A 27,938-nucleotide genomic window follows, 5' to 3' on the forward strand; every position below is an offset into this window, starting at 1 on the left:
TGCATCACGTGTAGATTGAGGATATTGGCCCAAACAATTGCATCATTTGGGTGAGTCGAGTATGTTGGCTCGCAATTTTTGTTATTTATTTTTGTGATTTCAGCTGCTTGCCCTTCTTTTTTTCTAGATTTCTGGTCCGCTCACCCCTGTTTTCTCATGCTTATGTAAGCAGACAAATCTCCTTTCTAACATCAGGCCAAACTGGGGAGCGCCTAAAAGCTTCGCTAAAAATGACAACCCAGAAATCTTCCTCATTTGCATGTATGGAAATTGGTGAACGTTTTAGGGGGAAATAAATCTTTTTCTTGACAGAATAGTAGAACCCTGCAAAAGTCTTGTTCCCTTCGCAGTTGAAAATAATAGAAACAGGTAGCGTGAGGCTTAAAATTAAATGAAAGCTGATTGCTGGACCTTTGAATGTTAGCATAATGCACTTGGATCAGATACCTCCAGCAATTATGTTTTTTTTTTCTTTTTGTGAATAAGATTTCTTTTTAAGTGGCATAATTTTATTATAAAATATGTACATCTAATGATTATATCACTGCTGTAATTAGAGAACACTTGGGAAGCCGACCTGTAGACGAATTCCCTACAAATATTCCTTACCTTCGGTCTTATTGCCGGTATTCAAATTCAAGAGTGCATATTTGCCCTGGCAAATTAGTTAGTTATATGGCATGATTTTATGATACAGAAAATATTTACATGGTAATAATTATAACACAAGATGTAGTTCTACGACACTTGGAGAAACCAACCTGCAGATGAATTCCCTACAAATATGCCTCACTCTTTTTTTTTGGTACAACAGCTGCTCACATAGCTCTTGCGTGAGTATAACCAACAGTGTCGAGAAAAAGGAGATGACGTAGAGGTGGAGGGGTAGCTACATAATACATCTAAAGAATCTTTTCCGAATGTTGAACAACAAAGAAGGTGACCCAATTTGCGGCTCTGTTCACTTTTCAATACACAGCCTAAAAAGAGCTATGATCTCTCACCAACCTGCGGATGTCACTAAGCAGCAGGTGTTCATCCCCACATTGGTCCTCATTCCGTATCCACTCAATCACCGTAAAGAATCCTCTTTAGGGCAAATGCTATCAACACCTATAACATGCCTCGCGTAAGTGATGCCCTCTCTTGCTGCCCTGAACTCCGTCTCTATAGCTGTCATATCGAAGGTGCATCGCCTCCCTGCTGCACTCAGCTTGGAGTCATGACCTCTAATCATAAAGCCCACATCTTCTCTATCTCTACCTATGGACACGCTACCGTCGAAGTTCATCTTAAGATGACCGGGAGGAGGGGGCTCCCAAGAGACAAGGAAAAACTTAGGCACTGCAGCAGCATAGTGGGGGCCCCAAATGTCCCTAGCCATTCCAGAGTCGCCGAGTAGCCTTGGTAATCTAAGCAACATGGAGGAGAGCTCTATCCACCACAATCCTCGAGGCGCCCTCCTGTCTTTAAAGAGATGGGCATTTTTGTCTAACCAGATGTGATAGGCCAAATAGGCGCAAGTGATACCCCACTCGGCAATGCTCGGTCTCTGCAGGGAGTCCTTCAGGTGGTGTAGAAGGACCTCTGCTGACTCCGCAGGCCGTGACAAGGGAAACAAAGCCCTCCTCCAAATTTATATTGCCCGAGGGCATCCGAGAAGAGCATGGCTGATGGACTCCTTTGTGTCAGGGCACGCCTCGCACATCAGAGTAGTCCTAACACCTCTTCTGGCCAGCACACTTCTGGTCGGTAGACAGTCCCATGCCACCTTCCAGATGAACAAGGCCACTCGAGGGTGCATGCGCATCCTTCAAATCCAACCTCCGTCGATCTGCCGAGTCGTCTCCCTTTCGATCAATACATGCAGATCCCTGGCACGTACCTTCGACCTCCCTATCGAAGCCCAGACCAGTCTGTCTGTTGCCTCCCTAGTAGGAATAGGTAGTGCCAGAACTCTCTCGGCCAGTTGCTTCCTGAATACGTCCCGAATTAACACCTCATTCTACCTGCCCTCTCCAGGGGTGATCAGGTCTCTAAATCTATACCCTGCCAACCTTATAGAATCAACCATCATCGACAGCCGACAGAACAGCTGTTTGGTCAACCAACTGTCCTCCAATACAAACTGCCCATCACTGATAGCCCATATGATCGCAGGGAGCACCGTCGGGGCACGGGCTCAAATCTCCCTCCAAATGAAGGAGCAATGACACCCTGCCTAGAACAGTGTGAGCCTCGACTTGGCACTCAAGAGGGTGCACCATAGGCCGTCAGGTTTCAGGATATGCCTGGCTACATGTCTCGTCGTAAGAATCTCCCACCTTGCCGCTAAAGAGTGCACACCTAACCCGCTACACCTGACCGATTAACAAACAACCTCCCATGCTACCAGGTGAATTCCTCCTCTGTCCTCCCGCCTGCCGTAGATGAAGTTCCTGAACAACTGCTCTAGGGTCCTCAAAGGCGCCAACAGCATGATGGTGTTCGATAGAGAGAGTATCCATCTGCTAGCCCTCAAGCCTGTGTCTAATACTCAGCTCGATAAAGGAGTAGTCCTTGCTATGAGACGGCGGCCAGTGATAGGAACTCCCAGATCTCTCGATATGCCCTCTTGCTCACCCACTCTCAGGATCTCTTTAATGAAGGCCTTCACCTAGCTTGATTTTTGGACTAAAACAGATAGCTAACTTGGCTAGATTGACCCATTGTCTGGAGGCTGCACATTAATCCTCCGGATGACTAGCACCGCTTGCCTCGTCACCTGAGCCAGAAGCATGCAATCATCGGCGAATAGGATGTGCGAGATCTAAAGGGACACTGACACATGCTTGTAGGGCTCCAAAGCCTGAGACTTAGCTGCAAGCCGGAGGGCCATAGACAACGAATCTACACAAATGACGAAGAGCAGTGGAAATAGTGGGCATCCCTGATAAAGTCCAACAGAAGATTCGAAAATTGCATAGGCGTGCTATTCACCAAAGTGGCGAAGGAAGGAGCCCTAACGCACCCCAACACCCAACCAATCTAAGCCTCATGAAATCCAAAACTCACCAGCGAGTGCCACAAGAAGCCCCAGCTCATCATGTCATGGGCCCTGTCCATGTCTAGCTTGATCCCCATCAAACTCCTCTGGCTCAGCGCTCTCTGGAGATCGTACATGAACTAGGCAATAAGCACATTATCGGTGATGCTTCGACCTCCCACAAAGGCTCCTTGCTTTGAATTGATGAGCCTCGGTAGAATGCTCCTCAATCTAGCCACCAGAATCTGTCGTAGCCTTATACAGAGTAGTACAGAGGCTAATCGGACAATAGTGGCACGGCTCCATAGCGTCCTGCCTCTTTGAAATCAGGGTGACGAAGGTTCACTTCCAATCTACATGCATCACTGTTGTGCTGAAGAACTGCTGAATAGCCTCTACCACATCCTGTCTAGTATCTTTTGAAGAATACTGGGAGAAACCGTCTAGCCTCGGAGCCTTGTCCTCGACTAGGGACCAAAATGCCCTCTAGATTTTCTTGGCAGATATTAGGCTAATCAGAGTTGCATTCTCCTCCGAAACCATAGCCAATGGAATCGACATGTCAGTCAGGCTCTCACTATCGGCCGATCTATCCACCTGGATCTAAAAAACTGCTTTAGCACCCACTTGATGGTATCAGGGTCCTCTATCATCTGACTATCAATCCCCTATAGCTCTGATCATGTTCCTCTGCCTCCGAATGATCGTCGACTGGTGGAAAAATCTGGTATTCCGATCTCCTTCCATGATCCACTTAACCCACGACTTCTTCCCCTATAGGGTCTCCTGCTACCGAAGGAGCGAGTCATACAAGGACGGCTGTGATCTAAGCTCCCCCAACTCCTCTGTCGTCAGCCCCCTTGCTCCTCTTGGGACTGCAACTTAGCAATAGCAGCTTCAACCTCCTCTATCTTTCTGAAGATATTTCCCACCTCTTTCTGATTCCACCGCCTCAGTCGCCGCTTGGTCATCTCCAGTTGCAGGACACCTTGTATATAGCATCCCTAGCACTGGTACTCGCCACGCCTCCCAAACAATCTCTCAAGACCAGGAGGTATAAGAGCCAAAACTTCTCAAATCTAAAAGGACACCGATAAAGGGTAGGTGAGAGGTACTAACCAGGATCAGGCAGTGGTTCGAGGCAATTCGGAGAAGATGGATCACATGGTAGTCTAAATAGCTCTGAACCCACCCGACAGTGGCGAATGCTCGTCCAGTCTCTCCCAGACTCTTGCTCGGCTTAGCCAGATCTTGCACCAAGTGAATCTCGGACCAGAAAAACCAAGATCAATCAAACCATTGGCCATGATAAAGTCCTGAAACTCTCTGACCTCCCTCTTGTTAGTGAAGGCCTCCCTCCAACTTCTCTTGCGGGCTGTCAATGTACTTGAAGTCCCCCACGACTACCGTAGGATGTCCCTGTTGAATCAACTTGGCTGCCTTTTCCCACAAGACCCTTCTATCCCTAAAGTTTGTACTGGCATACACTGTAGCTAGAACCTATGGAATTCTATTGCCTTCATATATCACCATAATTACCTGTTGTTTACATTCATTGAATATATTAAGGTTACAACACTCTTGTCTCCAAGTTACAATAATGCCACCCGACAGCCCTTAGAATTCCACTGCATAAAAGCCCCAAGATCTTGAAGAGCCTGCCTAGCACGCTGAAGACTCCTCTCTGAGAGCCGAGTTTCAAAAAGAACACAAACCGCCAGGTTGTGTAACTGCACCAACCTATGGAAGGATGGGGCGAAGAAGGATTTTCCAACCCTCCAACAGTTTCATAACAAGATCTTCATTCTGCAGCTTGGGGATTGGATTGGCCCTCTTCCTCATGCCCTACCCCCCCCCCCTCTATTAGCTGACTCACCCACCACTAGTGTAGCTCCCCGCTCCGACTCCTACAAGGCCTGCTTCAATTGACGGATCAAATGCCCATGAGCTGTCCCACCAGGGCTCGAGTCTTCCCCACACGCCCCATCACCCAGACTGGCCACGGGCGATCCGGACCGCATCACACCCTCCTGCCCTGGGGCTTTTATCGCGCCCTCTCTCCGACCCCCGACCAACTCCTCCGAAGCCTCCAGACCGGCTGAGGACGCCTCTACCGGTGAATGGGCCACCTCATAAGACGACGAAGGAGCAGCCGTCGCCCGGGGCAATAGAGACAAGCCACCCCTCTCCGCTCGCGAGGCACCACCCTTGCCCTCAACTCCGACCCGAGAAGACCGAGCATTCACCGCCATGGGAGGAGGGGAGGAGCTTCGATTCTTCAGGCATTCGCGATCACCATGCCGAACCTGGTGCCCCTCAGCAGATGAAGATGATCCGGGTCTCTAGTTGCCCAGTCCAAACTCCCCCGGCCCAACTTCCGCACGCGCCTTGGGCGGGCTTCTAGCCCTCTTCAGTAGGGTCGGGCCTGGTTCAGCCTCCGTCATCAAGGTGTTAGCCCGGTCTTCCTGCCCCCGACCCAACTTGCCAACCAATTGGGCTCGACCCACATCACAACTAGTCCGAAGCTTGACTCAGTGCTCAGCTCAAGTTGACCCACCTCTTCTCCTGACTCTCCCGAGTTGCTGGCCAAGCCTTCCTTCTCTGGCAACCTCCTCCAGCCAATTCCGAGCAAATTGGGTGAGCTTGGCCTAGCTGTAGGAGAACTCGACCCAGATTGAGTGGAAGATAACCTCGAGGCAGACTTGGCCAGTGACCCAGTCGTCCTCCTCGGCCGACTCCCCACCTTGGTAGCCCTAGGCTGTCGGATCCTGTCAGTGGCCAGCCACAGGCCAAAGACTGGGTGGCCATCCTTTCCATCCCACTCCTTCACTGGTTGTCCCAGGGACTCCGAGGCGGTCTCCACAACCATGGACTTCGGAGCAACCCGAACCCCCGCTCCCTCCACCGCAACCAATGATGGGGAAGAGAACTGGCAATCACCCTCTCTATGACCGATTCGGGCGCACCTGTAACAAAAGACCGGCAGATTTTCGTAGATGAAAGCCTACTAAAACTTCTCCGTTAGCCCCTTGATGAAGACGTCAGGCTTGAGAGGGGACCTGGCATCCAACTTGATCTTGACCCTCGCATATTCGAGTTTCTGAAGTTGATCGGCGAAGCCGTCCAACACCAACGCCCGACCCACCACTGTTGCGATCTCTAGGATGGAGTCCTTCTGCCAGTACTTTAGCAGGAGCTGTGGGAGTTGAATCCACACCACTACCCGGTTCACCGTGTTGATAGCAGGTACGAAGTCCGGCTGCCACCTCTGCATGGCCAAAAGTTGGCCAGCCACCAACCACGGCCCGTTCTCCATTGCGGCTTACCGATCCACCTCATTCTTGAAGCAGAGGGTATGGTACTCCTCCGCTATCGGAAATGCTCCGACCTTGTAGTTGAGCTTCGGCGACTCATTCTACCGAGACTCGCCGCTCTAAGCTCCGCACTCACCACCATGGAGTTCCAAGCCTTCCTGGCCTTCTCCATTTTCGCCAATTGCAACTCAAGGACTTCGGTGAAGTGCCGCTGGAGGGTCTCCAGCTCCTCGCCCAAGATTCGATGACTGGTCCACGTCAACTGCCGTGGAAGACCCTTAGCCACCGCCGACGGGTTAATTTCAGTCGCCCACGGGAACCGTCCGTCGTCCCCATGGTCGCCTCCTTCACCTTTCCGGACTCAACGGTCACCCATCTTCCGGAGCCACCAGCTGTTAGATGAAATTTCGCACTCGTCGCACGGATATTCGAACAGGCGCGACCAGAAGATCTGTATCGTTTTCCCAGCCCACCTCCTTTCGTTCTTCCTCACCTTCAGTCTCACAAATTTCTCAAGCAATATGAGCAGTTGGCATGCGTTCATGGTAGATTTAAGAAAAATCTCTCACCCAGCAGAATCCCCAACATCACCTGCATAGGAGAAACATATGATACTCTTTTCGTTTAGTTCTGTAAGAATTACTAATAGCACTCCTTGAAAACTTGATGAGTGATAAAAGCAGGCAGAGCAAACAATCTTCCATTTTGACATCAAACCAACCTCCAGATGGGTAACATCTGATTCAAAACGAAAGAACCATTACTTAGCATCAAAATCTTTTTCTAAATTTTCTAATTCATTACTTACCCGGATTTCAGAATCTTGCCGGTGATTCCTATAATATGAGGTGAACCGAAGAATGGATGATTACAACTACAATTTCTACAAAATAAATACCATCAGCAACATTACCGGACATACGGCGAACCAAGGATCAAGTACCAGTATCCGTATCCTTTTTCGGATCACAGACATCTTTCTGGAGAGATCTTTTATCAAGAAACGTTCTTGATGGAAAGGAATCTTGAAGCTAATGCCGTTCCTCCTTTTTTTTTTTGTTAAAAAAAAGAGAGAGAGAAACAAAAAGAAATTGATGAAAATCACGAACCCTAAAGCAAGCGAAACCAAGAAATTAACATCAAACAAGAAGAAGAACTAATGTACGTCCGACTCTCACCTGTCGTCGCTGATGAACGCGGAGGGCATGCCCATGGGAGAGAAGGCGAAGAGCGCGCGACGCTGACGCCGCTCGAAATGGGGAGCTCCTTGGCCTTCTTCATCAATGCGGCGCTCCTCCTCGCATACGCGGTCTTGCGGCCGCGCTCAGTCGGCAGCCTGGCAATCCCCATCTTCCTCCGCTGTTCGTCTCTTCAGCAAAGAATAGGGTTTGTAGAAGGAAGGGGATCGATTCTTTAACGCCTCGCTCTGGGAGGAAAAGAGGAAACCGGCGCGGCTGGTTTTGGTTCGAAATGGGGATGCAGTTTTTTTTTAAAGGGGGGCGCGGGGGGGATCGGGTTTGGTCCACTGCGGGGTGGAAGGTTTCGTTGCAGCTTGGAGGCCGATAGGGACACACGGGGGATTTCAAGAGTCGTGCAGAACGCACCTTTTACTAGGCCGGATAGAAAGAAGGCCCAACAAGAGCGTCGAGGTGCATCAATTCACCCGGCCCTTCACAACCCAATACGTTCATATCTTAACTTCTAATTTGCTCCTTGGCCACCCTAATTTTAGATTAGAAGACTCTTGACCTGGATCTCAATTATGCTGTCTATCATGCTACTGGGAAGATGTCACATTCACAAGGACTTAGTTTTAGAATGTAACTCAGCTCCAATACTTCCTGTCCTTGAGGCTCTCAAGCCAATCTGCCTTGCCTCAGCATGCTGCCATCTATTCAAGTGAGATCCAGAATTCAAGATTAGAGTTTAAATCGACAGCCGCTTATAGAATAATTAAATATATTTAATGTACATTGGATTTCATAATAATTTGATTTATCAAGAGAAGAAAATTTCCATCACACTTTTGTATATTTAGAAAAAGGATAGACAAAAGAATTGTTGGAAGGGATAATTTTCTCTTATTCCGCTATCCAAATCTATTCCGCCAAGACGATTATACCTTCTCTTTTCTGCTGATCACTTTGTGCATAAATATATTTTATCAAGCGAAAAATACAAGGATCTTCTTCCATGGTTATAACTCCCAAAGTTATATTAGAGAATAAATGCCTGTATCTCCTCCGTTGTAACGATCATTAACTTTGAGAGGTGATTATGACAAGAAAACAGCATTAACATTGAATTGTTTTACTTTGCACTTTTCTAACCGTACTAAAGAGAAAAAGAATTTAGGCTTGTAAGCAATGCCAGCCCTATGGTGCTGGAAACAATGGATGCCGAAGTCCGAGCACCTTAACGCTTAAGGTCAAAAAACTAGGGAATGATTGCAACCGAACTTGTGAATAAATCAAGCAGTGCTAATAAACCTGCAAGAAAATATGCTAACAAAGTTGCAGAGCAAGAATTGATCTAAGTAGAGCTTAGATAGGAAAACTACTCTTAGAGGTTATATCAGACCCTAGTCAAATGATTGACTCATTTGTTTGACCATCACAAGCTTGTTTTTTTTTTTTTATAACGTTTATGGGTGAAACGAACAACTCAGCATCTTAAAAAGGAAAATTATGGCTCAACATGGGAGGACAATTAGATCAAGTGGGATGTATAATACTGTGAGAACTTGAAGGCTCCTGCCCTCTCCTCCATTTCTCTCATTTTATGCAACTATGGACTAGAAACCAGAGACCACAAAGAAAACAGGTTGACACTCGGGCTCCCAATGATAGAAAGCAGCAGATGCTTTTATATAACAAGCATTACTAATCGAACTCCTTGATATAAGACTTGCAGAAGGCATGAAAAATTGTTACTAAGAAATGTTTAGTTGAGATCGAAATAATATCATTTGCCCAAGAATTACAGAACAAGGCAACTAGAGAGGAATTGAGCCTTAATTTAATGTGGGGGTTAATCGTCTTGCCACGGAAACCAGCGATTAGCGGAGCCACTTGGGTTTAAAATTCAGGACAGCTTTATGTCAGCAGAACGCTTAATTAGAATTTATATTAAGAGTCAGAAGCCCCAAAACTTGTGCCATTTCAAGATGGAGACCTCTGCACATTTCAATCAGTGTTACATTGATGTAAACATCATCAACAAAATAATAATAGCAGCGGCGGCGGTGGTGAAATAGGAAAAGGTATAAGAGGTGAAGTCATAGCAACTGAGATCCATTAAAATGTAAAAAGTTCATGCAATGTGTTGGTGTTTTTCACTTCATCATGGCACATTTGCAAAGAAAAAAAGCAAAGAAGCAGAAGGGTCGCTAAGAATAATATATGCAGGCTTGATTTGGTAATATTTTTATCCGCTGTCTGAACAGATCAAATGTAAACAATGATATATAAGAAATTCAAATAGTTCGTTTTATTTGGTTTGCATTCTGGATAATTTGAAATCCTACTGCAGAAGTTTACAGAAGCTCATTGAAAGTGGTAACTAACCTTGCCTAGACCAACACCCATGATGACGCACAACAGATGCAAGACTTAGAACATCTATGGAAATAATTCTCATGCTGCTCTGTGACCAAGTAAGAGTGGCTAGGTTTGATCGTCATTCTGTGACCTTTAAAGAGAGGTTAGAGTGTTGGCAGTTAAAGATCCCTTTTGATAGATTAGGATAATCCAACTTGTGTGATATTTTTGCTGTATACAGCTCAATCTAGAATTTGGAAGAATGGGACCACTAGATGGACCTTTTATTTCTATGATGCAGAGCAATTGGAAAGAGAGGAGAGTCGCAATCTCTCAGTGCTGGTGCTCGTCACCGCTATGAATAAAAGGAGCCGACTAAACGAAAGCCAAGTGTGAAAGCAAAGGTCATCAATGTTTCAAATTTATGAGAGCTATTAAATAATACAGGATAACATAATATTTTAAGAAAGATGCCTTGAAGAAGAGTATCTAATTGAGGAGCCAAAGGACTTCTAGCTAAATATTTCAGAAAAGGACCTTTGCAGCTAAGGAGGAACAAATGATAAAGAAATGACAAGTAGATAATCCAGTCCTTACCAATAGACGTGGCAGGAGTATATTATTTTTCTTTATGGAACTATATCATTTTTCTTCATGCATGATTTCTTCCATGACATCATACAAAACCGAGGCAAAAAGCTTAAAGCCAAAATTTTCCTTTCTTCTTCTCTTCGCCATTTATTTTTCAATCCTTTAGCTTTGATTGTTGTTCAACGATCCCTTATAAGAATATAAGATAGATGGCAGTCAAGAAAATATTATTTGAATAATTAAGAGAGCCCCGAATTGTGACTTGAAGTTGAGCAACTCACTCTAGGAGATTGAAAAATGAGATGGTTACTTCAAACCTTTATAGATACAGGGCAGGACAATTAAGAAGTGATTAAAGTCACGTCCTAATAGCACATGCTGATGTCCTTGCTACATAATGAACGCGGAGTAAATGAAAGTGAAATGGTAAAGCACAGGTCACTGGAATTTCAAATCAATGAGAAATATACGAATGGAGGGAAGACATTTCTTAATCATGATTGGTACAGAAAGATTTTATCCTAAGCTGTATAATCAGAAAAAATTATGCAAGTAAATGTTTGGATATATTGATGAAAGCAACATAATAGTGCAGTGGAAGAAGGGCACAGAAACATCCACTATGAGAAATAGCCTCACTATATGCAATAAAACTCTGAAAATTTTTGACACTTGTTTCATTCTCTATTCTTTCATGGCACCTTAACAAATCTAAGAAAAACAAGAGAACAAAAACTACAAGCTTTATCCATGAAAACAAATCGAAAATGAAGAAATAAAAAGTCTATAGAAATGCTGCTTGTTTCTTCTTTTGTTCCCTTTGTTCTCCAGTTGCTTTAAGATTTTAAATTATTAAAAAAATAACAAGGCTTCTGGGATTCACTTGATTTGCTTTCAGGAGCATAAGATAGTTAATATAACAAGAAAGATAAGACAAATTAACAATATGGTTCCAAAGACTGAAGCCTACTTTAAGAAAGTACAAGGAATTACAAAGAGGCACATCCTGACAATTTTCACTAACTCAACAGCTTCTCATCAATTGGGTTTATCTTACTCAAATAGATAGATCTAAGACTCCTAAGAGTCATTCATTCCCACCCCTCTTAAATATCACTGAATGAAGCAAGTTGTCCATACGAATAGGCCAGGCTGATATTTCTATATACTTGAAGTTTATCTTGCCAAAGTCTCATGTTGCTAAGATTCTTACTAACAACAAACAAGAAAATTAGTGAAAAACACAGTACAATATTATTCTAACTAGAATTATATTACAGTCTCTATGTTTAGAATAACATGCATGTTGGCGGCTGCCTTCATCATGGTTGTCCTAATCAAACTGGTTCGAATAAGGTAACGAGTGTGATATAAGCCTTCACTTAATAGGTCACCCACTTTATCTTTCTATCCTTTGAGCCATATTACTGTCAGAGTCCCTACATCTGGCCCTGCTTTATTGATAAGCTTTGCTGAGTTTAGCATAGCCCAGATACTAAAAATAGGTAAAGGCTTAAATTGTTTGAAAGGTGATAAGCTTTTCAAAATACACTGATTGCAATGCCGGTGCTATATCCATAAGTAACATCCAATGACTCTTCTTCACCCTTCCTCTATCTTTGAACAAAGCCCCCTCTTATCTTGTCTCCTATATGCTGCTAGATAATTATTGGAATTGAAGTTTGTCATTGTCTACTTTCCAGGACTTCTCATTAGAAAAAATATTAGGAACAAGGATTGAATCTATGGACTAAGTAAAGATATTTGCATGTAATAGCAATCCTCAAAATTAGCAAAACAGTTTTTCATAACAATAAAGAATAATATTCCAACCAGCCTAACTCAGCTGCTTGGCACCCCTCTCCACTTCGGAGAGGTAAAAGGTTCAATCATGGTGGTAGACTGGTAGTGTAGCAATCATATTTTGGAAAAAAATAAAGTTTACTTTGTATTCTATGTTGTAATGCTTATTTCTGTTATCCACTTCAGCCTGCATCTAGATCTACTTATGTTAGGCTGGTTGATGGAGAGAAAACAAAATGATCCAAGCATGAATGCAGGACACAAATTCTCTGCAAGATGATGTTGATTTTCCAAATGAGCAAATCAGGTAGAACTAACAGGAAAGTAAGGGGGAAAAGTGAATTGCTACAGAGATTTCGGCAATGAACTACAAATGCTAGTGTTTATTACTTTAAAATACAAGATTATATGCCAACTAGCAACTTCAACTGTAATGTAGAGTTAGACTGAGATGATATGTTTATGTGCAATGAAGATCAAAGAAAATGGTAAGAACAGCCACTTGCACATGAAGCTATGAAGAGAGAGTATGTTTACATCTAACAAAGATCCATGTCCCCAATGAGTGTATATTAGATTTCATAATGAAAGGACTACAAGTTGTGGAAGATCCAATATAACATGCATGCTAATTTTTAGATAAAATTTAATATCAGTTACTCCAAGGATAATGTGCTTGAGAGAAACGAGAGACAATTCATCAAACCGTCTAAATAGTAGAGTGTTGCTTGTCGCTTATGGTTATAGTTATGCTGCCTACTCCATATATAAGATGCCGAACGTCTGTTCAAACTTCATTGTTCATCGATGTGATGATAACCTGACACAAAAAAAAAACACAGAAAAGATAAGAGGTATTAAAGCCAGATGATGCATGGTGCCAGCAAGGACTGTTAAAAGTTAGATGATATATGCTGCCCACAAGGACTAGAATGTCTCTTTCAATATTGTTGCTAAGTTTCATTCACAATTTTATTGCATTACAGTGTGTTCTTGCTGACCACTGAAATTAAAATTAACCACATTTTTTTTTCTCCAAACTGACATACTGCCAGCAGCATGCATCTTCGCACATAACCAACTAAAACATTACACATGCACAGCATACATCCTTTTAGAGAAAAATGTTGATATTCTATAAGCCAAGGTCTGCAGCATCTACAAGATACTCCACTGAAAATCCCAAACAGATCACTGTCATGCAACCTTATACATCTTGTACTGTTGTCATTTGGATCCCAATCATTCACATATACAATGCAGAGCACAACGAGTATTATATTTGCATACCAACTAACAACCAACAGCTATTACTCTCCCTAATAAACCTGCAGCAGAGTACAAAAAACCACACTCAAACCTCCAATCACAACACCAACCGCGACCATAAAATATATCAATTCCACCGCCCTTCCTACCATCTCCTCCCTATTGTTTAAGCTTCCAACCACAGAAGAAACCAAAATTATCTATCCCAAACAATCTTAAAGTCTAAAGTCAATGCTCAGAATCATCAAACCTCTTTCCATCTCTCTCTTCCCCAGCATGATCCCGTTCCAACTTTCTAAACCTAAAACCCTTTCAGAGCCTATACTTCTTTTTATGTAATCTTATCCTCACTCACACTCTCAAGTCTAATACCTTATTCACCATGATATCCTTCTTACTATCTGAGCCAAAAATGCTTTAAGAACCTAAACCTCCATTCGTATCATTCTCTCTCTCTCTCTCTCTCTCTCTCTCTCTCTCTCTCACCATGACCTTTGAGGAAGGACCAGACCTAACAACCTACCACCACCACCTCCTAGATTGGTTAGAGGACTCCATCTCCTTCATCCCCTCCTTCCTCGATGACCCCTACAGCATCCCTGAATCCATTGCCGGCTCGGAATGGTGGACTCAGGAGCAAGACCAAGCCAACCTCCTCCAGATGCCCCCATCCACCACCCCCATAGCCGTCCCTTCCACCACCACCACCAGCAGCAGCCCTCAGTCACTTCCACAACCTGAATTCTCCAAGAAACGGAAGCTGCCCACCAGTCCAACCACCCCCAACAAGGTGGCAGCTCATGGAAACCGGCGGAGAACTGGGCCTGATGCTAGCGACGAGCGCAATGGGAAGTTCGAGGAAGAAGGCGAGATCCCCCAAAAGCCGGGGAATGGAAGAAAGGGCCAGGGAAAGGGGAATGGAGGGAATTCCGGCAATGGGAACAAGGAGGTGAGGTGGGCCGAGCATTTGCTCAACCCCTGTGCCACCGCCATCGAGGTGGCCAACCTCTCGAGAGTCCAGCATTTATTATGCGTTCTTCATGAGCTCGCCTCCCCGTCCGGCGACGCTAACCACCGCCTCGCCGCCTACGGCCTACGCACTCTAACCCGCCACCTCTCCTCCACCAGGATCGCGGCGGCGGTGAACGTTCCCGCCCGCGGCGGTGGCCCCGCCGACGACTCCCCGTGTTTCGTTTCGACGGAGCCGAAGCTCTTCCGGTCGGCGCTCATCAAGTTCCACGACGTCAGCCCCTGGTTCGCCCTCCCCAACTCCCTCGCCAACGCCTCCATCCTCCAAGCCCTAACCCTAGACTCCAACCAGCGACTAAGGCCCCTCCACGTGGTGGACATCGGCGTCTCCCACGGGGTCCAGTGGCCAACGCTCCTCGAGGCGCTGACCCGCCGCCCGGGCGGCCCTCCTGCCCTCGTCCGCCTCACCGTCGCCGGCGCTGCCGCCCCGCCAGGGCCCTTCTCGGCGGCGCCGCCGGGGTACGACTTCTCCTCCCACCTCCTCCGCTACGCCAAGTCCATCGACCTTAACCTCCGAATCGAGCGGGCGGACTCCCTCGCGCCACGTTCCCTGTCCCTCACCGGCGGCGAGATCCTGGTGGTCTGCGCCCAGTTCCGCGTGGGCCACGGCGGGCTGGACGCCCGGACGGCGTTGCTCCAGTCGGTGAGGGAACTAAACCCCGACCTGATGGTGCTGAGCGAGGTCGACGGCGGCCGCGCCGGTGAGGGCGATGGAAGCTTCCCAGCGGAGTTCGGGAGGAGGGCGGAGTTGCTGTGGAGGTTCCTGGACTCGACGAGCGCAGCGTTCAAGGGGAGGGACTGCGCCGAGAGGCGGGTGGTGGAGGGCGAGGCGGCGAGGGTTTTGGAGGGACGGGCGCCGGAGGAGGGGAAGGAGCGGTGGCGGGAGATGATGGTGGGGCTAGGGTTCCGGGATGAAGTGTTCGGGGAGGAGGCGGTGGAGGCGGGGCGGGCACTGCTGAGGAAGTACGACGGGAACTGGGAGATGAGGGCGGCGGAGGCCGCGGTGGGGCTCTGGTGGAAGGGCCAGCCCGTGTCCTTCTGCTCCCTGTGGAAGCCACACACCGGAAGCCAGTGAAAGATCCAGTGTGTTACGGGCCGAGATGGGCCTGCCAAGATTTCACACCATCCACGGCATCGCCGCCGCCCGATAGGTGGTCCATCTCTGCTGCCTTGTAGTTGATGTGATGCTGGCGAGGACACCCGAATTTGATATGCTTCTCTTGTGGTACGAGATGGATAAAATGTAATGTAGCTGTGGATAGTGTCTGCCTTGCAATAACGAGAGCTTCAGTGGAATTTCCATGAGCTACGATCTGATGTGTAATATCAAGCCAAGTTTTTGCTGATCTAAAGTATAATCACTCTCAAACATATGGCCGCTGAATATTAACATACATCATATATATTTCATCCATGATTTAATCTCTACTCCCCGATCTTGATGGGATGGTGATCCCACCAATGCAAACTTGAGCTCAAACATTGGTGATTGAGTTGACATATTCCACCTATGTTTTTTTAATAAAATGACATTTTAATGAGAATGCTGATCATAAATAATTAGGAAAAAGTTGAATGGTTATAAGTATGAAATATGATATTAACTATTTTAATGACTGTTACTCGTATGAACTAGAGCTTATCCAAGTAGCCATACATCTCTACTTACCAACCAAAGGTTCCAAGCTTCTTGAATCTTGAGTGGTGCAACCTACTACAACTTAGATAATTATAGTGCAGATAGATCCCCACACACATACATACATATAGCTAGATTGGCTATAATAGATCTCCACTCAAATTCGGTCAAATTTAAATTAGACAATGAGGATCTTATATTAGTAATTCAAGCCATCAAATATAATTTACTATCACTAAACCACTTACATGAAAAAAAAAAATTCATATAATTCAAAAACCACTGGCCTATATATTAAACGATCAAAATAAATTTAGTACATTAAAAAATATATATTATTTTATACTATTTAAACTATCCAAATTTTAAACCAGTTGATACATATACTACGAATCTCCAAATCACATAATTTCCGATACGTAAATAGTTTAGAGATAGTAAATCATATCCAATAGTTTGGATCATTGATGTCAGATTCACATATCAATCTAGATTTGACCAGATCAAAGTGAAGATTAGGTATATAGTGCAGATAGATCTCTCTTAAGAATTTAAAAAAAAAAAATCTCAAAACATTAATGGAAAGAGCCAACTGCAATTCAATGCTAAAGAGCCAACCTTTGCACATATTCAATGCCACCAACCCATTAAAATGTACTTAAACAAAACAGTTCATAACATCTTTGCAATTTACAAAAATTTACATCATCACTGAAACGTATACAGACCCACTAGACCAGCAGATTATTTAGTGGGGGTAGATAACCAGATCAGCAGGTTAAATAACTTAACCGCCCTAGGCAATGGATGAACCACGTAGCCGATTAGGAGAAACAAAACTGAAAAATCGTCTAAAATATACAACAAACATGTATATCTTGTATATCAGAAAGTTTGAGGATTGGAATCTCTGGTCATCATGCATAGCCAATCTTCCGCCGTTTTACATCCCTGGCATAGAAAGCAACAAAAGCATTGCATAAATAAAGAAAAATGTCAAGTTGCATGTTTAAGTGAACCACAACCCTGCCCTTAATTTGAGAAGCTGTACAAGCCTGATAGGCGGGGACCATCGCAACAATATGAATTCCAGCAATTTCTGCTGCAAGTGATCCCCAAAAAATTTTGGGCCTTTCTTTTTACTCATCAAGGGGTATTTACATTTGTGCATGGATGTTACTTCATATGGTTACAAGTGAGGAGGAAAAAGGAGTTATAATACGTTGCAAATAAACCTATTCCTAGAGATCGGGAATCAGATCTCTTTTTTTTTAAGGGTAAAATCACTCATCTTTCACCAGTGATGGAAGGATACAGGTAAAACCACGCAAGTAAACCATACATTATGTTCTTTATTCACAATGATGGAGCATACGTAGTGGAGCCAAATAAAGAGGAAACTGACTTCGGAGCAAGACAAGATATAAGAGTTTGTTTTGTAAGTCAATGGAGATGTTGACTTGTATATCTAAAAAGAGGTAAGACAATTGTTGATTGATAACAGTGAAAAGTCAGATATGAAATTAGTTCCAACCTGTGATACCCTAGCAGTATTGGAGATCCTCACTCAGAATTGATGGTCAGACTACCTCCACCCTATTCACTCTATCAATGTAACAAAACATATGCAGAAATATTGCAAGGCGTCAAGAGTCTATATACCTCAAGAATCATAAATCCTGATGGAAGAGCTAATGCTTTGGCGACAGACAGGACATTTCGGTGATGAACTAATCTTAACATCTATTGTGCAGCGGGGACAGCAAACACGATGTCCACAAGGAACAAAAGCACATCTTCTTTGCCTCATTAGACAGATGACACATAGTTCCCCATCCGGTACATCTTCAGACTCATCATCACTGACTGAAGCTTCATCAAGTAATTGTTGGTTCCTCCATCTCCTCTCTTTCCATCTCCACCAATACCTGTAGCAGGATCAATAAAATTGGAATAAATCTAACTCTTACTCTATCTTGTTTTATAAGCTAGTCCATTACAAAATTATGCCAAATGCTGTTGAGCTACATCTAAGTTCCTGCTTTCCAAAATATTTGACACAAAGGTGCTCGCTTTAGTCCGTTTACTGACTACATATTACATTGGCTTTAAGCCAAATGCTGTTCCGATTAAAGGATAAATAAAATTTTGCTTTCCAGCAAATTCGATGTAAAAATGCTGGCTTCAAGCCATTTACTGCCTATGTATTACTATATTGGCTTGAATCCATTTACTGACAGTAGCTACATTAAATTGGCTATAACTAGAAATATAATGCCAATAAGAGGTTAAAAATTGTTTCAAGGGCATTGTGGGTGGCCATTGCCCTGAGATACAAGAAATCCGGACAGGTCAGGCAGTCCCAAACCCTGGACAAGCACATCTCGCCGATTACAGCCATGAAAGAGTTGATAATTGAGTGCTTTTGTATGCATAAAATATGGTGAACTTTGGAGGATATTTTACATTCTCTTATTATTGAATATGAATGCAATGGAACTCAACAAGGAAAGATCATGGGACAGTGAAACAGCCTTCACTGCATGGAAAGACAAAACTAGTATCTGGTCAAAGCACACATGGCAATAGCAAGTTAATGATCATTAGAGTCCTAAATTGCTTCTGCCTCATATTGCTTGTTACTAAATGATGTCATGCATATGAGAAGGGCTTGATACCTTTTAATCACAATACACGTGCTATCTGCTCAAAGACACATGGCAGTAGCAATTTAACGATCATAGGAGTTCTAAATTGCTACTACCTCATATCGAATGTTACTGAATTATGTCAGGCATATGAGGAAGGGCTTGATGCCTTTTAATCACAATACATGTGCAGTAGTTGAGCAGTGGTGCTAGCACAGCCTGGTCTTCCACTCTAAAGCTGGTTAGTGAATATAACATGGTTCTAAGTTTTATACCAATTTGACACTGGGTTCATTTTGGAGTTTCAGCCAAATTAACTTATGGACACAAATTTAAGTCATAGTCTAATTTTTAAATTTCTTCATTTCTTTTGATTAGATTTGAGTTTATAAGTTTTGAGAAGAATGGAAGAATTGGAAGCATTGCAGCTTTACATTCCAAAGAAAATTTAGAGCGAAAGCGAATGTATGGTCAGAAGTATGGCTATCCTAGAGGTCGGATCTCATTGATGCATCTATTATTAGTTCATATTAAAAAAAAAAGATGGATTACTAGGCTTTAAACATGATCTTTGAGTAATTTAATTTCAAAATTTCATTCCAAACATTTTTTCAATATGAAATTGCCAAAAATTAGTATCTAAAGGCCCTAAACTATTTAAAACAATATCTAACTAATCTTGACTGATTATTTTTTCCCTACATTCAATCGATGTTTTTTTGGATTTGTCTAGAAGTTTCGACAAGAACTGCTGAACTAGGACTCAAACCACTGAAACTGCCAAACTTGCCAAAACAGAAACTCATCTAGTCTGACCAAACCAAAACCTAATTTTTGAAACTTGAAAAATATAGGAAAATCAGTTAAAGCAGCAATACTTGAAAAGATAACCATCTCCCTTCATCTTTTAAATCCTTCAACTTGAACTCAAGCTTCCTTCCTCAATATGAATTTAATGCTTGAATTGCAGTAGTTGAAACTCTCTTAGATAGTTCCCCTCACTTTATAGTTCATACTCCATTGCTACTTCCAGACTTCCTTCAACGCATTCAAATCTTTCTCCAAACTTCACTATACCCACCAAAAGATAACAATGTTGGGTACGATCAACTTATGACTGTTCTCATACTATCTAATGTAATTGTAAGGCACTGTCAGTCCTTTGATTGCCTTGTTCATCTAGTTCTACATCCTTCTATAGAATGAAAACAGGACAGAAAAAATAATTCTTGGGGTAAGTCTCCTCCAAATGGACCAACAGCCTCAGCCACCATATTCCCCCTGAACTTCTGTCCTTTTATAACAAATTTGTCATCGATTCTCATATAGTTTTTATCTGCACTATATATAAAGCAAACTTCTTAGAGTGTCCTAACATGAGGGTATGTGAGAAAGAAACAGCAGGCATTAGCGTGACATGTATTTAATTTTTTTTTCTTAAAATCCAATTCTAACCATGAAAAGTCCTCATGTAGAGTTGGAACTGGGCCAAGGTCGAGTAGGGTTTCCATGCAACACATGCCCAGCCCAGTTGATACTTTTCAAGCTCCGAACCTGGCCTAGGCCCAAAACCTTTTTGCAAGGTTAGGCCCAAGTGCAAACCTAAGCTCATCCTGAACACAAAGGCCCGATGGGTTAGGCCCAAGAATAAACCTGAGCTTAGCCCAAACACAAATAGGCCCGACGCCATCTAGGCCCTGCCCAAGTGGAGAGAGCAAGAGCTTATGCAGAGGCCAGAGGGGAAAGTGGGAGGAGGAACAAAGAAGGGAGTGAGCAACTGAGGGAGGGAGGGGGGGGGGGGAGAGAGAGAGATGGAGAGCAAAATATATTCTTGTATTTTCGGATGTTTTTCTTAGGTTTTGTGAGAGTTAGTTTCAGAGTCCTGGTTTGAGTAAGATTGGTGTTTAAGCATCCTAGTTTAATTATATATTGCGTCGGATATGCTAGAAAGTTGTTAAGATTTAATTTAATTATTATTTGGAAAGTTCGGATATAGCAGAATTTTAGATTGATTAACAGTCTTCTCCAGAAACAATCTACGTGAAGAGTCCTAGGATCATAATAGATAAATTGAACAGTCCTTTCTTGGGTAGCAAAAGTTTTTTATTGTTTCAAAGACTATGAAAATGGGCCTCTGTGAAGTGACGAATTTATGAATCTTAGTGAGTTATTTTTTGTGAATTTCCACTGCCCAGGATTGGTGCCCTCCTTACTCTCTCTATCTTTTTGTTCTTCATTTATTACTCTCAAAATCTGTTATCTTTTTCTTTATTTCCTGCCATTTATTCCTCTCCTGGCTATCTTAATCTTCTTCCTTTTCCACTGTTTAACTCTACTTCTTCTGTGTTGTCAATAGGTCAGATCATTGTTTACAGAGATCTGTGCGCATTATTTGATCAAATCTTGTTGTAGGCTTATATTGGATTATTCAATTAAGACCTAAGAAACTCTAGGTTTTGATTTAGCTAATCCTTCCACGTGTAAGGAACCCTAAAGAAGATTCTTCATGAACAACTGCCCCTAATTTCAAATTCTGTTGCCTGTTGTCCTGTTTTGAGATTCTAGATAGCAAGTAACAAAAGTACTTGTTGTCCTAATTCAACCTGACTTTAGGGCCACCGCACCTATTGTAGACAATCCCTAAAATAGTCCTACATCAATTTAGTATTGGAGCTAAAGGGTCCTATTCTTTTCCTCCGTGCTTTCCCTTGATCTCCTTTGTATCCTCTTCTTTCTTCCCACCCTTTCATCATGTTATCAAATAACGAGTTAGGTTTCAGGATGGATGCCTTTCATCAACATATCAAATATGAGAATAAGGTGTTTGGGCAAATGTGTTATGATATAACATCCATCAAAACTGATACTGCAACAGTAAAGGATTTGTTGTAAGCACCTTTAGAAGCCCGAGGCCTCGGGCATCACACTTATATGATTTCATCTTCACGAGCTTCTAATCATTTAGAGGTTCTAAAGCAGATTTCTCCAACAAAAGCCCAAGTTGAGTTGCAACAAGAACCTAAAACCGAGGATTTGCCATGCAAAGATCAAACAAATAATGATTCAATTAAACAAAAACTTGGCATCGAGCCTATCAAGCCACAAGGGGATCTTCAATAACTTCATCAAACCATCAAAAGAGCATCCAGAAGATCTGATTGTTGAAGGCAAAACTAATTCCAACTCAGTAATTAACGTTGAGAACCAATGCTATGATGACACATACTGATGAGGACATTAGAGCCCTACATTCCAATGATCGTGCCTTCAGAGCCACTCGCTCGCGTTCGCACCATAGATTGGCATCATTGTGGCTAGGAGATGCTCTTGAGCCACCAGATTGAGTCAGGCCCTGGATTGGGTCCATTCGAGTCTGTGTCATGTTTCTTTTATTGCCTTATCAGTTGCTTTTGTTTGAGTCGATTTGGTTGTTGAGTCAAGCGATTGGATCAATTGATCAATGTAAGACCTAATTATAATGGTCCAACTTTGGGTGTGATCAATTGGTTTAATGGTCTAATGTTAGTAAGGTTTAATTTGGTATGTAATCAATTAATTGACTTAGTCAATTAATTGAAGGTCCAAGTTTGGTTAGTTGTTAATTGTTGACTTGGTCAATTCATAATGTAAGGCTTATATAAGGGCCACCCCGCTCATGAATTAGAAGAATTGAATGATTGAATAAAAAAAATTCTAGCCTTCTTTCTGCTTCTTCTTCCTCCTCCTCCTCTTCTCTTCTTTCTGCGTCTCTATAACTTCTTCTTCCTCCTTCTCTTCTTCTTCCTCTCTCTCTTCTCCCTGCAGTGGTCCGCCATCACATACTGAGCCAATTTTTGTGCTTCCTCATGTTATGGGGTACATTGGATACTTGGAAGCCTTCAAGCGGTGGATCGAAATGCACCTCAGTAGTCATCCTATATTTTGATTTCAAGAGAAATGTGTGTGGAACTCCATCATCAATTATTGGAAATCCAACAGTAGAGATTGTATGAGCACCATTCAAGAGATTGCATGGACGCAATCTTGTGCAGAAGAAGTGAATGATGAAGGACAAAAAAAATATCTTATTATATTTGCGGATTTTTTCTTATGCATTTTTTATAGTTAGCTTTACAATCCTGATTTCTGCAAGATTGGTGTGTAAGAGTCCTCGTTCAATTATATATTGGGTCAAATAAGTTGCAAAGTTGTTATGATTTAATTTCTTAACTATTATTTGGAAAGTTTGGATATAGAGAATTTTAGATCAATTACATCTTTTATGGAATCAATTTACAAAAAAAGGAGTTCTAGGATCATCATAGATAAGTCAAAGAATCCTTTGTCGGATAGCAAGCAAAGTTTTTCGATGTCTCAAAGTTTATAAATATGGGCCTCTATAAAGTGACGAATTTATGAAGATTATTGAGTTATTTTTGTATGGAATTTTGTTGGCTAAGTTTGGCCCTCTCTCCCTACACTCACTCTTCTTCTTCATCATCATCTATTATTCTCTTAAACCATCATCTCTTTTCCTTATCTTCTGCTACTTATTCCTCTCTCATCTAGCTTAATCTTCTTCTTCTTCTTCTATTGTTTATCTCTCTACTTCTGTATGGTGATAGATCAAATCACTGTCTATAGAGATTTGTGTGCATTATTTGATCAAATCTAGTTGTCGGTTTATATCAGATTATTCAATTTCAGATCACTGTCTACAGAGATCTGTGTGCATTATTTGATCAACTCTAGTTGTAGGTTTATACTGACTATTCAATTAAGACCTAAGAAATCCTGGGTTCAGATAATTCTTCCATGTGTAAGGCATCCTAATTGAAGATTCTTCTTGAACATTCATCGCCTCTAATTTCAAATTCTGTTGTTGGCTGTCTTGTTTTAGGACAATTGGTAGGACACAATAGAGGGTCAGACGGGGGGTGGGGGGGGGGGGGGAGTGTGGAGGCCACTTCCAACACTATGACCTTAAGGAAAAGGATTTCGAAACCAAGCTATCTCCTCTCTCGAAATGGGAAAGAGACCAGAAGCCTCCACATGTCCCTACAAATAAAAGATGTGATAGTCAAAATACTAGAAAGAGGATTTTGATAATATATCAGACTCTAACAAGCCAGATTCTCTTTAACTCACAAATTCCAACAAAAGTTGGATCTCAACCAATTCTCGCTTTTTATGCTTAAGAATATGTACTTTCAAAACTAGGGGGAAATCAATGAGATGGTGAAATTATAGTTGTCATGCAAACTCTTTAATTCTCTAAGAAAAAAATTCGGTATATAAACTGACTCTATTTTCCTCTCTTATGAAATCAACTCTACAGAGTAGAAAATATTTTTTAATAAAATAAATAGATTATATCCATGTTTGCTATCACATCACCATGTGTCAAGATCTAGCCACTCCTTCTATACGCATGAGAATATTTTGTTATCTCAGAGATCTGTCAAGCACACCAAACCATTAGTTCCACATAGTTAGGTATAGTGCCCTTGTATAAAGATCTTCCACACCTTGCATCCCCTCAGTTCATCTTGCCTCCTATATACTATTTCCCTTGCATAGAATGCTAGGTGCTCACTTACTGTCACAAGTATTGGTTACCATAAAAAGCAAAGATTCCTTCAAGTTATTCACATTATATTACGACGAACACTAAGACCAGCAATATTATTGAGATCTTTTGGCATGGAAACATATTAATCTGCCAGGTGTCATTGTTAACTCAGCATGTAGTCATGAAAACTAAAATAGCATTCAATATAGAAGCTAACTGAAGATGAATATTACAATATGTTTTTGAAAAAACAGACTTTACTCCATAGATATTTGTAATTAGAGGGAAGAAATTTCACAACATCAAAATAGCATAAATTATGTTGATATTCACAATAAAGTTCCCTCATCATACCTGATAATGGAATAGCTCAAAATACCAATGGACACTGTTCCAAGAACTATGCCACTCCAAAACAGAATCCCAGAGTTCGTAGCAAGTTCACCTACAATTTCATCCTTTGTCATATCAGATCTGCATTGGTGACACCAGATCAGTAGTTACAATAAATAAGAAAGTATAACTTTCAGCAAATAATAGTTTACAGCTAACAGAAAATAAATAGGGTCTTTTCTTCAGGTGGACACAAAGTTAATAGTCATTGAAGAATCATGAGTTTTTTTTTTATTTTTTTTGAAAGAAAAACTACAAAGAATGCATAAACCAACATCTGTTCTGCCACAAAGAAATATACATGAACGAAATGTAAAAGCCTGACCCTCAGTTAGATTCTTACAAGAAATAAGGGAGCTCTTCACATGATTTTATCTCGAGACTTCCATCTCGCGTTCTGCAAATGCCAACTGCAGTGATTTCCTTTCCAACTGGAAGGATCTTTTCTTCATGCAACAATGCAACCTTTCAAAACCACAGTTATTCAATCAAAGGTGCTGTAAGAAAATGAGAATAGCATGAATCCAAAAACGGGCATAATAAAGAAAGAAAACAGTATTAGAAAAAGCAACAAGAGCAGAACAAGAACCTACTGGAAACCCACTGCCAAAGATGGCCTGGAAGAATGTGTATGGAGTCGCCTGAACAGGGCGCAAGTGATGATAAACTGTGGTGAGAGGAATTGGATGAGCTGAACCATCCAAACTAACATGAACATAACCAGAATGGGGCCATTGGCCACCTTCCACAAGAGCAAATGGTACCTACAAAAGCATACAGGCAGAAATTCATCATATATTGTCATAATGTAAATTATGTAAGATAGAATGTATATCTGGGTAACATTGGTAGCTTACCGTTCTCAATGAGCTTGACCTTTGCTCTTTCAAGGATTTCACAAAGAGCGCATGGAGATCAAAACTCCATCCAAACATGCCCCTCCATTCATTGTACAGACACTTCATAACATCAAAACACAAGATGCAAAGCAACATTTGACATTAAACCTAAATCCCAGATGAAAAAATATATAACACCCAATGCTTGAAAGCATATTATTGGGGAGGTGCGAGAAAAGAATATTTCAAAGAAGAATTTAGTTCAGATGTTGTAGAGACATCCACTTTGACTTTAACTTTGGTGTGGGCCATCATTTCAAGAAATGGAAGGAAAAGTATATGCAATTCAAATTTATATCATATAATTTTGAAAGTAAAGCACCGAACGTCAAAGTTTTGCAACTTTGGACAGTCCCACATGGAGAAGGGCCATGATTTTCTCCATCCTATTATACGAATGGAAGCTTTTCAAGATTAGGGCCTTAAGAACTTTGAGAAAAATTATATTGCATGCACATAACAAGCCAAGGTGTTCATGTCAATACCTAGTCAAACTCTAGTTCAGACCGAGTTTTTTGCCTACACCTTTACACATGTCAATGTGCAAGTGTGCTTGCACTATACCTACTCAATTTTTAATTATTTATTATTATTTTTATTTGATGAACGTCTGTTTGATTTAGCATGTTATGAAGCTCAAACTGCTTGTGTGTGATGCAATTTTTCATATTACATGCATTTTCTAGCATTAGGAGAAAACATACACTTTTCACACACGTACATTTAATAGACCAAGCCCCATACAGGTATCTTTTTCTATACCAAGAAGTAAGAACCTTCTATAACATGGCATCGACTCTTTGTTGTCACTTGCTAATTGAACAAAACAGACATATGGTTGGTTTGCCAGCTCTTCATTATCTCGCACACAATGCAAAAGATTTGTGGCATCATATCTACTGAAGCAGATAACAGAGGCAGGTGCTGGTAGGACTGGTGAAGTTTACATCATCCCAGAAATCAACTGTGCCTTGTCCACTAATAAATTACTTACTTGCACTTCTTTGTGGTGCAGACTTGAAATTATAGTGTTTTCACCTCATATAAATCAATTTATGCGACAATAAAGATAGATATAATAGCTTACCGTCTCAGAAAACTCAATTACAAAGTTTTAAGAGATGATTCTACAAATGGTATACGCAACTTCTGCATTTGACTCCCTAAAGGAATAAATATTCAGCTTTAAAAAAAAAGGGGGTTAGAATTTAGAAGATTGATGCATGCAATAGAATGTTAAAACTCCTCTACAAGAAGTCAATATAATATGTCAATTGAATTAGCATACAATCAAAACAAATGGAGACGGAAAGCTAAATCGGTAAAATGGGTTCAGCGGTTTGAAAGATTATTAGTGATTAACGTAATTTATTTGATAATCCAACTGAATGGTGCTTCGAACCAGAACTACTGACTTCTTCCGCTCGGAACCCCAGTTTCTTCAAAGGGGTTCAAAGCACCAATCCAAATCCTAATTTCTTGAAAGTATTCGAACTACAACTCCAAACCCTAGCATCACGCATCATCTAATCTATTACAAAGGGGAAAGAAATGGATAAGGGGACAAAGAGGGCTTACCGTTTCGGTGTGCTGCACGACGACGGCCCTTTCGCCGGAGCTCTCAGAGACGAAGACGCCGCGGTTCTTGGGGGCCAGCAAGCTCGACTCCACGGCGGGGCGGGGCTGGACCTGGCCGCGGACGACGACGAGCCGTCCTTCGACGTCGGAACCGGGGTCGCCGGGGAGGAGGGAGCGGAGGTCGGAGATGTGGGCAGCGGGGGCGTCGCGGATGCGGTGGAGGGCGGAGGTGGTGGCGACGTACTTGAACCAGGACCTAGCGGCGCAGATCGCAAGGGCGACGCCGAGGAAGGCGCCGTCGCACGCGGCGGCGATGCGTGCGAGGGAGACCGCGGTGTCGTAGTCGCGGGACATCTCCGCCCGTCTCTTTGCGGGACAAGTAGGCGGTTCGGACTCTGGCCGGCTTTCATACGCTTTCTCGGCCGTCCTGACTCCCGACTCCCGAGCTAACACAGTCCGCTTCCTCTTTGATGCGCAACCGACCGCGTGTCATGCGTCCTCGCTCCTTCCACTATACTTTCTAGATCCCTCTCTAACTCGCGCTCGCACACCATTCATACGTCATTCATAGGATTTTATTTAAGTAATGATCAAAGTCTTTAACAATATTTTGCTATAAAAAAAAAATTCAGTACCTTATGACCCTTTTTGCATGCATTG

The 27,938-nt window shown here is 42.5% G+C and overlaps 2 protein-coding genes across 3 annotated transcripts; one reads left to right on the top strand and one right to left on the bottom strand.

The window, feature by feature from the left end:
* Positions 1 to 12,781: 12,781 nt before the first annotated feature.
* Positions 12,782 to 27,816, bottom strand: LOC103698953 (E3 ubiquitin-protein ligase SPL2). Of its 2 annotated transcripts, none has more exons than XM_039127154.1 (7): positions 27,279 to 27,816; positions 25,659 to 25,760; positions 25,395 to 25,565; positions 25,145 to 25,266; positions 24,763 to 24,882; positions 17,872 to 18,137; positions 12,782 to 13,092 (listed from the first exon to the last, which is right to left on the bottom strand). In XM_039127154.1, the coding sequence occupies exons 1-6, from the start codon at positions 27,630 to 27,632 to the stop codon at positions 17,873 to 17,875; spliced, it is 1,134 nt and encodes a 377-aa protein (XP_038983082.1). In that variant the 5' UTR covers positions 27,633 to 27,816; the 3' UTR covers positions 12,782 to 13,092; position 17,872. The 2 variants fall into 2 exon arrangements, with proteins under 2 accessions (XP_038983082.1, XP_038983081.1); XM_039127153.1 differs by lacking the exon at positions 12,782 to 13,092 and adding an exon at positions 16,820 to 17,160 and having other exon boundaries at positions 27,279 to 27,813.
* Positions 13,092 to 15,939, top strand: LOC103712559 (protein NODULATION SIGNALING PATHWAY 1-like). Its single transcript, XM_008799113.4, has one exon. It carries the CDS (start codon positions 14,029 to 14,031, stop codon positions 15,643 to 15,645), a length of 1,617 nt encoding a protein of 538 aa, XP_008797335.2. The 5' UTR covers positions 13,092 to 14,028; the 3' UTR covers positions 15,646 to 15,939.
* Positions 27,817 to 27,938: the final 122 nt, after the last annotated feature.

This window comes from Phoenix dactylifera, chromosome 6 (assembly GCF_009389715.1).
Source record: "Phoenix dactylifera cultivar Barhee BC4 chromosome 6, palm_55x_up_171113_PBpolish2nd_filt_p, whole genome shotgun sequence".
Lineage (NCBI taxonomy): Eukaryota > Viridiplantae > Streptophyta > Magnoliopsida > Arecales > Arecaceae > Phoenix > Phoenix dactylifera.

Excerpts from the sequence above, each read along its gene's own strand:
- LOC103698953 (XM_039127154.1), bottom strand. The coding sequence starts at position 27,632 with ATGTCCCGCGACTACGACACCGCGGTCTCCCTCGCACGCATCGCCGCC. Across the intron at positions 24,883-25,144 it reads GAAGAGCTCCCTTATTTCTT|ATCTGATATGACAAAGGATG; the intron begins GTAAGAATCTAA and ends TCACCAATGCAG. Across the intron at positions 18,138-24,762 it reads TTGAGCTATTCCATTATCAG|GTATTGGTGGAGATGGAAAG; the intron begins GTATGATGAGGG and ends ATCCTGCTACAG.
- LOC103712559 (XM_008799113.4), top strand. The coding sequence starts at position 14,029 with ATGACCTTTGAGGAAGGACCAGACCTAACAACCTACCACCACCACCTC.